The sequence below is a fragment of the Oreochromis aureus genome, linkage group 3 (genome assembly GCF_013358895.1).
Source record: "Oreochromis aureus strain Israel breed Guangdong linkage group 3, ZZ_aureus, whole genome shotgun sequence".
Lineage (NCBI taxonomy): Eukaryota > Metazoa > Chordata > Actinopteri > Cichliformes > Cichlidae > Oreochromis > Oreochromis aureus.
The window spans coordinates 81,132,813-81,149,277 of record NC_052944.1 but is presented as its reverse complement, the minus strand read 5'-3'; the positions used below and the strand labels follow the sequence as shown (position 1 = coordinate 81,149,277).

General features: G+C 41.9%; 1 protein-coding gene across 1 annotated transcript in view; it reads left to right on the top strand.

Annotated features, from left to right (window-relative positions):
• Positions 1-13,236, top strand: part of LOC120437701 (CD226 antigen-like) — a 37,850-nt gene extending 24,614 nt beyond the window's left edge. The window contains exon 7 of the mRNA XM_039608223.1: positions 11,711-13,236. Coding sequence (XP_039464157.1) covers positions 11,711-11,729 — 19 coding nt within the window. The 3' untranslated portion in view covers positions 11,730-13,236. The remainder of the gene's footprint in view (positions 1-11,710) is intronic.
• The last annotated feature ends 3,229 nt before the right edge of the window (positions 13,237-16,465 follow it).

Below are 16,465 nucleotides of genomic sequence, written 5' to 3'. Positions count from 1 at the left end.
CGGGCACAGTGACAGTGAACGGGTGTTGAAAGGCACATGGGCCTCATTTGAGCTTGAAAAAGCTGTTGAGAAAGGATACAAGCTTGTTTCTATTGATGAGGTGTGGCATTTCCCCAACAAGACCGACACATTGTTTAAAGACTATGTGAAAGCCTTCCTAAAACTTAAACAGGAGGCCTCGGGGTATCCAGAACATGTGAAACCCCTGAAGAACAGCAAAAGTACATAGCCGAGTATTATGAAAAGGAGGAATAATGCTGGATCCGTCCAAATATGTGTAAATAAAGCTGTTCGAAACTGCAACAAGCTGTTGCTAAACTCATTATGGGGTCGTTTCAGTATGAGGTCAAACATGGCGTCGTCTGAGCTCATCACAGATCCGTCCAGGTTTAGTCAGCTAATGTTCAGCGATCAGCACGACGTGCGGCAGTTTTGTTTCATCTCTGGACGACGCCGCCATGGTGCAGTGGCGCCACGCCGATGGTAGAGCATCCCGCGTCAAGGGCGTTAATGTCTTTGTGGGTGCCATGACCACTGCACACGCCAGACTCATGTTGTATGACTTGTTAGACAGCTTGCAACAGCGCGTGCTGTATTGTGATACAGACAGCGTCATTTTCACAGCACGCCCTGGCGACTGGATGCCTCCTCTAGGCCCTTTTCTGGGTGATCTCACCAGTGAATTAGCTTCTGGAGAGGGCGGTGTGGAGGATCACATAGTAGAATTTGTTTCGGTGGGCCAAAATGCTACAGCGTATCACACATCGCTGGGCAAAACCCAGGTCAAATGTAAAGGTGTAACACTGAACGCACAAAACTCCAAAGTTGTCACCCACGAATCCTTGAAAGGTTTAGTCCACAAGTTTGTATCCAATCAGGTTTCAGATGCACACCTAGTGGCTGTGTCTGATAATATCAAACGCGATAAAAAGAAGCTTCATTTGAAGAATGTATCCGTTGTGAAGAAGCTTAAAGTTGTCTACAACAAGCGCCGTGTGCTCCCAGACTACACAACCCTGCCTTATGGATTTTAAATTAGATCAGGGTTTGACGCTAGGTTGCAGCACCCGTTCAGCATGGTGGTCAGCGGTCCCAGTAACTGCGGCAAGACTTTTTTTTGTCAAAATGTCATTGAAAATGCATCCGGGATTATTTCGCACAACATTGATAACATTGTGTATATATACTCATGTTGGCAGCCTTTATATGACCAGCTTCTTAAGATAAGAGACATAAACTTTGTTAATGGTATACCCGAATCTCTGGCTGATGACACCCTTCTGCCTATAGACAAGAACAATTTGTTAATTATAGGCGATGTAATGAACGATGCCGCTAACAATTTAGAAGTACAAAACGTGTTCACAAAGTATGTGCATCATAGGAATTTGAGTTGTATATATCTGGTTCAGAATTTGTTTATTCAAGGAAAATCCAGTAGAACTATTTCCTTGAACACTAACTACCTAATATTGTTTAAAAATCCTAGAGATAAATATCAAATCATGCTTTTAGGTAGACAAATGTTTCCGGCAATACTAAATATTTTTTAGAAGCGTTTAATGATGCTACATCCGCAACATACGGGTATCTTTTAATAGACTATAAAGCCAAGACCCCGGACTATTTAAGACTCAGAACAAATTTACTGTCAGACCGTCCGGTTGTTTATATCCCAAAACAAAAACTGTGAAGAGGTGAAAGGATGTCATCACGCATGCGGAGGAATCTGTCTCTGTTGGAGTTGATATACAAGTCTCCACCGGCTCACGCAGAGTTATTATTAGCAATGCAAACTTGGATTTCATCAATGCTTTGTGTGAGATAGCCTTTAACGTATTGCAAGGTAACATTCCACTGACCAATCACCAGTACAAACAGCTAAAAAGAAAAATCTCTAATCAGACTGATTGCCGACAAAAAATAAAAACTTTGAAAAAAAGAGAAAGACAATCAACCAATCTGGAGGGTTTTACTGCCGTTATTAGGGGCTGCAATCCCTTTCATCACCAGTCTGATAGCAAACAGGTGAAAATGGAACATGTGCAAAAGATGTTTTGGTGCCCCAGCATCAGTTGGACTCATTGAAGCAACCACCACAGCACACAGGCAACATCAGACAACAGGCTCAGAATGACTTGGACAAGGAAATGCTTCAGGTGTTGCAAGAATCAGACATAGATGTGTATGAGAAAGCTAAAAATACAGCGATATTCTCCAAAGATACCTAGCACTTGTGAGACAAGGGGCCCGTGAAAAGAGCGTATTGTCTTTATCCCTACCGGAGCAGCTTAACACAGAGGTGCAAACCCCTCCTGCGGACACCCCTCTTGCTTATGGCGCTGAAGGTGTGAAGGATTTTATCTCAGAGAATGTTTTGACACACATATCTAAAAGGAGTAGGAGGAATGCAGAACTCATTCTATCAGCTCTGAACCGTTAAGCCAAACACTATTTCTTACAATGACAAAGGCGAAATTGTTGTCGATAAACACACTATACCGGGCTCACACATTTATGATCTGATTAAAGCCGTCACATCCACACACACACCTTCTGAAGGTTTCAGACCTATAGGCTGGACAGAGTTTTTAAAGGCTGTTTCAGATTTAAACATACCGTTATCAGCCATATCCAATGCCGGCGCACGTAAGACCCTTGCGTTGTATAAAACAGATCACACCCTGCCTGAAGACCCTGTTTTTTAAAACATACGCCTAGAAAGAACACACCGGGCGTCTCACTGCGTGATAGTACATTAAAGAAAAAAATAAAGAATAAAAAAAAATAAATTAAAGGGTGGTCCTGTCGAGTGGTTGGATTTTTGAATTCAGACTGTTTCTTATCACAGCTGTAATGTTGTTGTTGTTTTTCTGCCTAAAATATTGACTGTTTGTTGTTTTTTCTACCGTAATTTTTCACTAACTGTTAGATTGTTTTTCTTTTATTACAGTTTTTCTATTATTGTTTTATTATTGTATAATGTTTGATTTCTTTATTACTTTATTACTACATTATTACTACGTTGTTTTCTTTTATTACAGTTTTTCTATTATTGTTTTTTATTACTCTTGAAGTCTGTATGATGTGGCCGTATAATATATATGCAACATTTTTGATAATAAATAAATACAATTGACTCGATTAAATCACGCTCTCATATCGCTTTTTATTATAACCACTAGTACACATCAGTATCCTTGTTGCACACATACATAATCGCTACAGCCTGCCACAGGCTCTATGTTGTTGACAAAGCGACACACCATAGCATCGTTACAAGTTAAATTAGTAGAATACATGTTAAGCAAACGTGAATAAGATACACCATTTTGTATATGAAATAAAAAAAATACACAATGTTGGCCACATGTGATGGAGAAGTCGTTCTGCACTTGTTTTCCTGAATATAAAATAGTGGAACAGTTTTTAGAACAAACACCTTTATCTCTGGTGGAAAACGGTCTAGCGAGTTTCCAAAACTATCAAAAAAAATAACAGCGTTTGTCTCTCGAAATATAAACAGCAAGCCAGTGTTCCCCGGGCATTGTAGATGGGTGAGTGTTTACAATAGCCATAGCAGGCAGTCTTTGAAGCTGTGCATTGGGTAGCTGATCGCTGGCTAGCACTCCTAGAAAATGTGTGTTTTATTGATAATCCTACCGATCACAGATGTTAGCTCTATAGTGTTCATGACCGTGTTTGCTGTCTCAATAGTAATCCAAGAGCACCTGTCTCATATTAGATATTTCAATGACTGAATCAAATACTGAATAACACAAGATGTTCATTGTGCGGGTAGCGGGTTTCTGAAACGGGCTTCAAGCCTCACGTTCCCAGTTTTAATTAACGATACATTGCCTGAATGTCCTTCGTCAGCTTCCAGATTGAAACAGAATAATGTATACCCGTTACCAAAGTCGTTACGCGATATGGCAAGTGCCCTGTCCTTTAAATGTCTTCCAGTGGTTTGTATCAGCTGATAGAATTCTCTGGTATACTGTTTTCTCTGAAAATTTGGCTGGAACGGTTTAGCAGGATAAGCCTGACCATCAGCGTATAAAGAAATGAATTCTATATCACAGTTTTCAAAATTAAATGGGTTACGGGTTGGACTTCCTGTAAAAGCTTCATTATCAATGAAAGCAATGATGACAAATTTAGGTATCCTGCCCATAAATAAATTGTCATTAGTTGATATTCGAGACCCTGCTGGTATGGAGAAAGTCTTTAAAGATACTCTGTCTATAGCATATTTTGCGTTTGCGTGGTGCAATGCCTTGCTGTGTGCAAGTCTGACGCCTCGGTGATATACTAACTTTCTTGACAAAGAGACTGGCTGAGACAATTTTAACTCTGTACGCATTGGCATCCGCTGTCATGAGAGCAAATTCGTCTTTAGAGCGCACAAATTTCAGTGACAGGTCGATTCCATTAAGTAACAGTTTTTCTTGAAAAAACAGATCTGCGTGTACAGGAGCTATCAATTCAACAATGCTGCTATTCGCTGTATATTCGCCTCTGGTCACAAGGCCTTGGTTGTTCCCTTCTATGGATGTGTCATTCATGTGTGATGCTGTATCCTTACAGAATAACCCTGTGCTGAACTGTGTGTCTAAAGTGTCCTTATTATAATTGATAAGACATTCTATCACACCTCTGTATGGATATGTGTTGGATGATTGACTAATGAGCGTGTGTCCCAAATTAACATCGACTTGACTAAATAAGCTGCATCCGGGATAATTAATAAATCCCACGTTAGCATCTCTAGCCAGGTTTGAGCCATCAGCGTTTGTGATTTCGCATGCGTGTGTAGATATATGTGTCATTTAGATCCAGGTAGTCTTCGCCGGACGATGAGATGTAAAACTCGATCGGGCCTCCATCGGTGATTGCCGAAACAGGAGGTATTTCAATAAACGTACTTTTCTCAATGCTGGTCTGTGTGTAGGGAACAGTAAACAGGTCCAGCTCTGTTTTTACACATTCTCCAGATTGACTGTGTAACAGCGCCATTTAGAATATGTCAAATGCTGTAGTTTTTGAGCGCTTGGTTCTGGGTCTTTTCACTCCGCGTGACGGTGTCCGTTTGTTGGATCTTCTGGCTGGTTTTGTGGTTTTACGCTTTCTAGATGGTATGCGTGCTGTGGGTGGGGTTTTTGAAGAATTGGGCGTATACACATACACTCCGTTACCGTCCTGCTTAGTGTTTGTGGGCTTAGTTATGTTGGATATGACATCAGACACTATTCCTGACGCTGCGGTTTTAAGGTGGGGTTTCAGTATACCTACTCCTTTTTAAACAACGGCACTGCAAATCTAAATAAGCTGCGGAACAATCCGCCCAGACCTGCACCATATTGCGTACTGGTCCCTATATACCCCCAAATCACCCCGGCTTGAGCGACGTAATATTTTAGATATCTTGTCTCGTCTGCGTTGTAGACAGCCATCCTTTCTTTTTTAAAATTGTTGTCTTATCGGGCGGAAGTGTAGCTTGACAAACACCTTACCGTATAAAAAGGGTATATGCTGATTCTGATCGTCTTTCAAATCAATTTCTATGTCGTCGATTAATGTCTTTGACACAGGTGTGTAGTGTGGAGTGTCAAATTGTAAAATGGCTATGCGCCGGACATCGTCTGTGATATTTATAGCCCTTAATAGCGCTGCGTGGCGTCACCCACAAGTTGATAATCGGCGATATCTGCATAAATAAACATGTTGTATTTTCCCCGTATATGTCAGCAGGATGCAGAGCATATGTGTTTTTATAATGAAGCACAAATGGTTCTTCTGTTTTGAATCCTAGGATTTCTGCCAGTCTCCTCTAAATGTGAGAACGCAGCCTCTAGGCCCCATAACACCTACATAGTTACTAACGGTGTTGTATTGTGTTTTAATGTCCGCCGTGCCTGGCTGCTGTTGGCATTTCAAATTAAATTCTTTTATTATCTGCTCCACAGAGGTATAATGACCCACAGACAGCTCAATCGTTGTTACGGATAGAGCGTCATCTTTGACAGGGTTATAAATTTCTACTTGCGAATCTGCTTGTGGAAAAGACAGCCAAGTGCTTGGTACTGTATCTCTATAACAGCTACCTCATACTGATGATTCAAAACAATAGGTTTTGCTAACTTTGTTCTAAAATTAGATATCTTATTGCCTGGGTAAACATGAGCTGACGCATTTGAGAAGAGGGTCACATAAAAGCCGGCCTTGTTGTTCTTTTTATCCATCCTTCTTTACTCTGTCTCTGCACGGTGGTGAATGAATGACTGCAGAGCTGTGTCATCAGGGTTAATCACACCTCGATGATGTCTTTTTCTGGAATCCATGAATTAAAACTTGTTGGCCATCCTAACCATTTTACTAGAGCCATCTTTTTCGCCCACCTTTTTCTAGCCAATATGCTTTCAATTTTAAATGTTTTGTTTTTATCAACAATCACCCGTTGTATTTCAGGCTCATAAAATGTGCCTTTCAACACCTCTCCTGCTAGATCGGCTAGTCTGTACACTGGGGGCTGTCTCCCTATACGTTCTTTGACTGTGAAAATCTCATCGGTGTAGGTTTGTTCGTATCCTTTTGAAACACTCCTCTCAGTTTCGATATTCGTACTGTGTCGCCAACATTAAATTTAAAACACACTTTCCTCTGAGGCGTGGTTTTGTACAGAGTGTTAAAGACCAGCTTCTCATTATCCTTATTTACCTCTGCTGGAGCCATATGGATAGATCTGTGATAAGCATTGTTATATGCCTGTGTGAGCTCGGGGATGACGTGTACATATCTCCTTGAGTTGACGGATGTTAAGTACTTCCACATTCTACCCTTGAAGCTGCGGTTGAATCTTTCAACAATACTAGATTTAACCTCACTAGCTGTTGAGAAGTGTTTGATGTTATATCGCTTCATTAGCTGTTTAAAGGTTGTATTATAAAACTCTTTGCCTTCATCTGTTTGTAGTTTCATAGGGATCCTTCCCTCAGCAAGTATATCCTCGAAAGCGGCTGCTACGGCTGGGCCCGTCTTGGTTGTGAGACATCTAACCCATGCATATTTTGAGAATACATCTATACATGTTAGCAGGTATCTAACATTATCATTATCTGTCATGTATTCAGACATATCAACCAGATCGGCTTGAAACTGTTTGTCGATTCCATTAACCAATACTCTGTTTCTGGGAAAGTGGATCCTGGCTGGTTTATGGAGTGTGTAAGTGTCGTCTCGTTCTAAATAATGTTTAACCTGTGATAATGAGGGTTTTACACCTATTGCCTCAGCGGTAGCTATACGGAGCTTATTTAAACTGGCCAGGCCAGCCGGATGGGCGGATCATGATAAATTTTATACATGGTGTTTTCCATGATGCATGCAAGACACAAATGATAAAGCTGTCGGTGTTAACACGTCTTTTATTTCATTCACACAGACAATGAATACTGAACAGCATACATTAAACCAGGTGTCTCCCGGCCCAGTAGTTACCAATCATACGTAGCATGGCTGGTTTAGCACGTCGGGCATAACGACTTGCTTCTAGCAACTGCACAATGTTGTCGTTAATTGCGCATACTATATGTTGTGATGATCTCAGTTCGGTCATGGTGTGTTCTGCAATCGGCTGAATTGTGTTCCAGTCCCATCGACTGTCTGAGCGCACAAACAGGCGTATGGCGGGATGAAACGGTCTGTCTTGAGCCTTATCATCACATCGTCATAGTAGATGTCAAAGAAATACTCGGGCAATTCGAGCAAGCAGCTGTGTTGCACCTGACTGGGGTGAGATATTTGACATCCGTAGCATGTATCCTGTAGAAACTCGTTTAGCGCCAACATCAGAAGATGGTGGGTTGCAAGCTTGATGTCGATAATGGTTTCCTCAAACAGCCCCGATCCTGTAGGATCCTGCAGCAGCAGCTGTGGAGAGGGGGGTGGAGATGGTGGGGTCTGGATTAACAGCGATGGGGGTGGTGAGTCTGTGAGGTCCCACGGCTGCGTGTCTCGCTCTGAAAATGGGAACAATAAAAATGTTATATTTTGTTGCTTAGATACACACACACACGCACACACACACACACATATATTTAACCTACCATTTGGTTTATTTAGTTGTCGGACGGCCTTATGATTTTAGGTTTGCACAGGGTAGAAGGCAAGCCAGTCTTGAGCAAGTCGCAAAATCATCAAAAACAAGTCGTTTTCTAATACCCTCGACGCAGTGTTGAGTCTATCTCTCTTGATGGCGTCGTCAACCTTGCTAAACATATGCAGCATAGCTCTCCAGTCGCACCACTGTATAAAAACATATCCTTAAACCATGTAGCGCTCTTCTATGCTCAGAGGGTAAGGATTTAACCTCCAGTTTTCAACCCCTCTGGCCGCTATAAAACTTTCCCTGTCATCACATACACTGAGAAAAATAAAGTCATCGGGGCTACGGTTGAAACGATCAGCCTCGACCCTGTAAAGCTCAGGGCCTGTTGGACTGTTCCACTGGGAAACACACAGCATCTCTGGGAAGCCCACATTGTCCAAGTCCGCACAAACAACAGTGCAAAAGAGTTTCCAGTTTCTAGTAGACATGCGTTGTGACTCCCCCCAAAACACTCCCTCGCCACAATCTACACGAAGTATAACTTCTCCGTTGGTATATTTAACGGTATACACATACCCGTTACTGCCTCGATATTCTAACTTAAATTCAGTCCCGTCTACGACGTTTTCACAGCGTTGCTTTTTGCGGTGAGGGCCCCGGCATACGCCTGTAGACGTACCTAGAGCTTCTGTTGCTTGGGCGATGTCCAGGCTACTCGTCATGGTTGATACAGATGTCATCCTGCACTCCTTAGTTAGTTAGTTAGAGGGTTCTTTAGGTTGCGCTGTTGATGTTCCGAATGGTGAAAGAGACCGTTTTTATATGTATTGGTGCAGTCCTCTAGGAGGTGTCGTTACCGCCCCTTGGGGTTGGGCTTGTTTCAGGTGCCCTCTGAGATGCAGAGATAAGGTGTAAACAAAAGATGATGCCATGTTTGGAGGATGGTCAGTACAAAGTGTAATGGCGTGATAAAAGCTATAGTGGCTCCGATGGACCTAGCACAGCCGGCCCTCTGCCATAAGATAAAGGAGACTGTTTGTATTGAAAACTATGGCAGTACAATTGAGATGCTCTTGATAAGGATGACCTCTTCTGCTGACTGTAGGGGGGCTAACTGTTGCAGAATCCCTGTTTATTTCTAAAGGAATGCCTGCTGTTTGTGGTATTCTGTTTGAAACTATTAGCCTCTGTGTGTGAATATGTTTTTAGAAGGTGGAAAAACTTTCTGTTTAAAAACTATTAGCCTCTGTGTGTTTCAGAGCCCTAAAGAAAAAGAAAAATACCCCTAAAACTAGTTAAATTAAATGCTGTGTGTGAATATGTGTTTTTAGAAGGTGGAAAAAACTTTCTGTTTGAAACTATTACACCCCTGTGTGTTTCAGAGCCCTAAAGAAAAAGCAAAATACCCCTAAAACTAGTTAAATTAAATGCTGCGTGTGAATATGTGTTTTTAGAAGGTGGAAAAAACTTTCTGTTTAAAAACTATTAGCCTCTGCGTGTTTCAGAGCCCTAAAGAAAAATACCCCTAAACTAGTTAAATTAAATCATCTATGTCTAAATAACAGAACTCTGAGACCTATACAATCCTTTAAAAAAGAGTTTAATTAAAACACATAATGGTTTCATTAAATAAAACGCTATTAAACACATGTAAACATATGATCTCTGAACTCATGAAGTCCGTTCACGCGCAAAGTCCGTTCTCGCGCGCAAGGTCCGTCGCGCACATGGACGCGGAGGGGATAGGGAGGGGGTGGGGGTAGGGGTGTGGGGGGGGGGCAAAAAAGCTATAGGTATATTACTACTCATGGACAATCCATAGAACATATAGAAAAGCCGCACCTGACTAAAAGCCGCAGGGTTCAAAGCTTGTGCAAAAAGTAGCGGCTTATAGCCCGACAATTACGGTACTCTTCGAAACCTCTCCAAAAACAAAAAGAACACCTTTTCTATTGTTGGAAAAATGTACCAATCAATAAATGATATGGCAACATGGCATTTGGTTGTTTAGGGCAGAGGGGAAAGTTTTAGGAGTGAGAGAGAGAGTGAGTTTTGAGATGTGAGAGATTTGTGACGTTTAGCGTGTTTGGAGTGTGTAGTTAGTGTGTAGTTAGTGTGTAGTGTAGTGGATAGTTTTGTGTTGTGTGTCAGAACAATAAGACGACTGCTGAATGTCACAGTTTCTGCCACAAAGCCACCAAAGGCAGATTACAGTGTAAACACTGTCTCCAGGTGGGAAACAGGAGGAGTGACGGTGCATTCACACCGAACACGATAGATGCGACCAGAGCTTCAGGTTTACATGTAAAGTCAATGGAGGAGCGCGATGAAGCGCGACCCAAACTTCAGAAGCAGATTTGCGTCCCAAAAGCGCTTTTCTGCCTGATTCGCGCAACCAAGTAGCGCGACTGACACGTTTGAAGCACGAAGTAAAATACGCGCTGCATTTTGTGTGGTGCATTTTGTGCATTCGCGCTTATCACACCTACTGCTCGAGTTGGAAAAATCTGAACTCCAGGGTCAAGTCGCGCCGCGACAACCAATCAGGAGCCTGGTGACGTGATGCTCTGACCTAGTTCAAAGGGGCAGGTCCAGTCAAAGCCCTTCATTCTAGCAGTCAGTAGTTCTCTGATGAGGCAGCAGGCTCTCCAGGGCAGAAACAATGTTCTTATTTTTCTCCTCCTTCTTCATGAAGCTCTTCCACTTTAAGCTGGATGCTTTTTATTCCTGTCTCTCTGTAAATAGTTATATTTTATATATTTATGTTTAATGTTTTTCTGTTTGAGCATCTTAATATTATTTCAAATACATTTTTGTAATGACTAATGTGTAAAGCGTCCTTTACGCCGCTGCTCTGCTCTGCACAGTGAATAGAGACTCTCTCTTCAAACGCTAGATCGACAGCTGCCGTCTTGCAAACATACCGTCTGGCACTACATCCTCCCACATTTCCACTTCACGCGCGTGAAAATTACATATTTTAAAGCACGTTCAGTTCGCTTTGGATGCGCATCGAGATGGGAATGTGCATGCGACCAGCGAGGGGCGTCTGGTGCTTTTTGGTCGCGTCTATCGTGTTCGGTGTGAAGGCACCGTGATACACCTGCTGCTGTCAGGCCTGCAGGTATCAGGCTGTGATGTTCTCCTTTATAGTGGACAGAAATTATTTTCTGGAGTGGCACAAATAATTTGTGGCATCTTATTTGATCCAGAACAGCTGATTGTTCAGTAAATAGTTTGAAAAGATTTTAAAATAACGCCGAGTTTATTTTTAGGTAAATGGCTGCATTTAACTTTGAAAAACTTGTGCATAGGCTTTTAAAACTTAAAGTTTATATTTGTCTTGGTCCCTGTGTCTACCCAGCCGGCCCATTAGGCTACATATGTTTATTGTTTAGCTGCTCTCTCCCACTCGTCATTCTGCCTGGGCAGGCTCACTGTGGGCTTCTGCTTTTGGCCCACGCACATTTAAGGCCGGGGCTCAGATTCTCTCAGCGCTGGGTGATTGTGCGAGACACGTTAGTGTTAAGACTCAAGCTTTCATGAACGTGTTCTTTGTGAGTCTGTTTCCTCGTTGTAACTACCCTCTCCTGTAAACAGTTTCCCCGGACCTTTGTAATCTGCCGTTTGGGATGTAACTGAGTTGCTGTGTGGAACCGTGAGGTGGAGCACGAGTGAGAGAGAACCGTTCCCTTTCTCCGACCTCCCTTTTGGACCCTTGGAACCCCGGATTTCCCCCACATGTATATATATCACACCTGGTGTTTGTGTAAATAAAGACCTGCACTGAACTGTGAAGTCTGCACCTGAGTCCGCTCTGTTGCATGTGACAATATTTGCATTTCAAGTTATGAAAATGATTCGTTAAACATGTTTGTGGTTGTTACTGTAAGAAATATAACTTTTTTCTAGACAGATTTTATGTTTTTTGTCTGATTTTAGATCAATATGTCAAAATCAAAAAATCACTGTAAATTCAGTCATGTGAGGTTGTGCTGCAAACAATGATACCAAACAGCCAATGTAAAAAGCCTCAGGTCGGGGCCCACAGCAGCAGCACCGCCAAGCTGTGCAGAGCCCGGGGCAGCCCACCCACCTACACCACAAAGGAAGCTACACCCACCCCATCATCCAATCATCTGTCAGACTACGAGACCCAGGTTGGGTTCATTCTCCAACTCTCCTCTACCTCTTCCCCACCTGCAGGGTGGACTCCTGGAGAGCAGGAAAAAAAATTAAAAGTAATACAATAGTTGTTTTTCCTAGGAAGTAGTTACTTTTATAATATTGTAACTCAGTTATTAACTCAGTTACTTTTTTGAAGAATTAAGTAGTAACTATTACTAATTACTTTTTCAAAGTAACTTGCCCAACTGTGGTGAGGAGGTCTGATGTTCCAACAGTGTTCAGGCTGAGAATTATTACCTGCAATGCTCCAGTTTGACCTCATGGTGGCAGTGCTGTCTCACTGTTATCATGGCTACACTCAGACTAAGGAGAGAACAAGAGGGCTCTACTAAAATTGATGTTTTATGATGTGTTTATGAAATCATGGTGACGTCAGCATGATGTCACCATGATTTATGCTGTGAATTTATTTAAGTGTCCGTAAATATGAAACATGTCATTATCTCTGTTACACCTGACATCATAAGATGCTGCTGTTTGTGGACTTTAACACAACTGTTCATGATGGAGATTAGTCAACTTTAAAACAAGGTTTAAGACATGAGGATGCCAAGATGTTATACTATTTTTAATTAAAAGCTATCAGGTCAAAGACAGGAAGCTGAGGAGACAGGGGGACTGTGGCAGGGGTGCGGTCTCTGGCTCCACTGCAGTGGAGGAGGTGGTGCTGTGGGCTCAAGGGGCAGTGCCAGGGTGGCTGGCGGGGCAGAATCAAGGATGCAAGATGGGAAATGAGAAAGAGGAAAGGAAGAAACAAGCAGAATAAGGAGTCATCACACTGATGAAGCATCACTGATGATCTGCTTGTTTCCATGTTAGTGTTTAAAGTCCAACATCTCCCTCTAGTGGTCATATATAAACCATGTGTGAGGATGGTGTTAATGTAAAATGTGAATCATAGTGTTCCAGTCAGTCATCAGTGTGTCTCTGCACAGCTGTAATTAAAATGTGTTCAGAGGGCCTCAGTGTCTGAATGGTTCCAGTTCAGCTCCATAACAGCAGCGTCCCTGGTTTGATTCCTGTGTTTCAGCTCATATCTGCCTCTCTCACTGAGGGGACGTAACTATATGTGTAGCAGCAACCTTCAGTCCTTCTTTGTCGCTTCTGCAGGACGTAACGTTTCTGACTCGTGCCTTTCTTGGATGGCTTGTATACTTTTATGTCTCAAAAACGAGACAAATGTAAAGAAGAAAACATTTATTTGCTCCGTACAAACCAAAAGTACAAAACAAAAGCCTCCAGCGCTCTTTTTATATTTCTGTTCTGTTCTAACTAAACAACAATCATAAAACTGTTGCTCCATGTTCTGCTTACTTGCTTAACCTTTCATCACCACCTCGTGCTTCACGACACCTACCAACACTTTACAACAAGCCAACAGATTAACAAAGCAGGACACATTTGTGGAGCATATTATTTTATATTACAACATAAAACAATCAAGATTATAACTAGAAACTCAAATTAAAGAGCATCACAATATACTTAAATATGGCCTAAACTGTCTAAGCTCCAACAGCATGGAGATGGATTTGTTCATCAACCAAACTACAGATCACTGAGACCAGAGGAGACTTTATTCTCTTTAAAGTTTGTGAATAAACTGAGAAGTTTCAGTGAGTAGGATGTGATTTATTTATCCTCACATAAAACATTTAACGTTTTTAAACACACGGGCGTTGCAATGTGACTGTCTGTATATTTCAGAATAGTTTTGTTAATGAAGTTCATGCATCACCATCTCTGGTAGTGTAGTTGTACCAACTGTCTCTGTTCTAACAAAGGAAGAGGACATCTTCAGGGGAAGAGGGCGGGCTTTACTTGGTGTCAGTGAGAGAAATGAAAAAAAGCTCAAATGAGTGAGAAGGACGATGAAGGAAACATCTGTGCTGTGTCTGCTCTGTAAGTAGAATCTCTGTGTTTGTTTGAATTCTTGTACTTTGACTGTCTGCTCTCCTGATAACTGATGATGGAGGAGAAGACATGAAAAACAAATCAGGCTGAATTCAAGTTCAAACACCACGAGGACCAACTGCAGGTCTGAACTGACTCTTTAGAGCTGAGCTCTCAGTTTTCTACATGACAAATGTGTAAAATTATAGAAGTTCAGATAAATCACTGCCCACACTGTTCTGTACTGATACAAGACTTTTGTTGATTCATGAACTATTTTTGTTTTTCTCTAGTAGGCAGTGAACAACAAGAACATTTCTTTGATTTAATTATTAATCTGTTACTTGTATATATTTTAAACATGTTGCTGGTGTTAAATAGAAAACAAGCAGATTCATCAGAGAGACGAGTTTGTGTGTTTGTCAGCTGTTTGTGTCGAGTTGTTCTTTATGTTCACCTCAAACAGTGTTGGGAAAGTTACTTTTAAAATGTATTCCACTACAGATTACAGATTAAAAATACATTTTGGAACATGTAATGTATTCCGTTACGTTACTCAATGAGAGTAACGTATTCTGAATACTTTGGATTACTTAATATATTATCATGCTTTTTACAACTACATGAATGTACTATTGCTGTGTGATTTATTACTATTACTGAAGGTTATTAGCCATACCAATACCAACTAGATGTTTAAATCTTAATATAAAATGAGTAACAGCAGGTGGACATTAGGTAAGGCTGCACTTTTTGCAACGATTTCATATAGAAAACTACCAGTATATAAAACAGGTCCGCAGCTCCGAACCGTAGTAAAGGGACCTCTGACTAATAAGTCGCGTTCATGTTGGGCTCGTAGCTGAAAACTAGCTTTACTTTGTTGTCTGGGTCAACTTTGCTTGCGGGAGACAGAGAGAGGCGTTGAAAGGCTGCTCCAATGGAACTTATTTTTCCGGAGGAAAACAGGAACACAGTGTACAGTTGAGTCTTAATAGCTTACTTATAAATGGGCTCGTCAGGCACTCTTCTTGGCTGCTGTGGTTATTATTATATTTACATGCTTCCAGCTCCCGTTTTTGCTCCGTGACAGCTCGGACTTTTCCTTTCTCTCCCTCCCTCGCTCACAGACACATAACGTGTATGGTAGTCCATTCTCCCTGCAGCATGGACTACACTAGTAGGGGTGATATGGGCCGCCAGATTGAGACACAGACATTAGAGCCTCTCAGTGCGTGTTTTGTTTGGATTTCCACCAGGGTGGAATTACCAAAAATAGAGAGCATAGCCTAACATATGAAACAGTAAAAGACCGCCATGTAATCCATTTATTTCAACAAAGTAACTGTATTCTGAATACCACCTTTTAAAACGGTAACTGTAATGGAATACAGATTTAAATACGTAACGCTGGTACATGTACTCTGTTACTCCCCAACACTGACCTCAAATCAACCTGAGTGTCATTTCTCTTTAGTTCTGATCTCACTGCTGAGCTGCACAACAAACCAAGGTCAGTAACCTTCTTCTGTCACAGTTTAAACCTGATAAATTCTCACTGATATGACCTGATTGGGTTCATATTTCACAATGTAAAGTCTAACAGATCATCAGTTTTTCATTTTAACCCTCACAGCTCGTCTGACTGTGAGTCCCAGCAGCTCTCAGTTCTTTGAAGGAGACTTTGTGTCTCTGAGCTGTGAGGAGGACGACAGCTCTGCTGGATGGACTCTGAGGAGAAACACAAGCAAACAACAGAGGACTCAGTGTGGAGATGGGTGGGGAAACCAGCTGGTTCTTCCTGTAAAATCAAATACATGTACCCATCATGACAGGGGAGTTTACTGGTGTGAGTCCAGAGAGGGTCCCATCAGTAACATGGTTAACCTGACAGTCACTGGTAAGCTGAGTGTGTGGAGTTAGTGTTGATGAAGCTGTGTGTAAATGGATGAAATGCTGTAGTTTGTCTCTGTGTTGAGGTGGATCAGTGATCCTGCAGAGTCCTGTCCTCCCTGTGATGGAGGGAGATGACGTCACTCTGCTCTGTAAAACAAAGACCACTCCCTCCAACCTCCCAGCTGCTTTCTATAAAGATGGCTCCCTCATCAGGAAGCAGCCTACAGGTCACATGACCATCCAGCATGTTTCCAGGTCTGATGAAGGCCTCTACAAGTGTGACATCAGCGGTCATGGAGAGTCTCCATCCAGCTGGATCACTGTCACAGGTGACACACTCACCTGTCTGTGTTTCTGCAGCTTTCAACATTCACAATG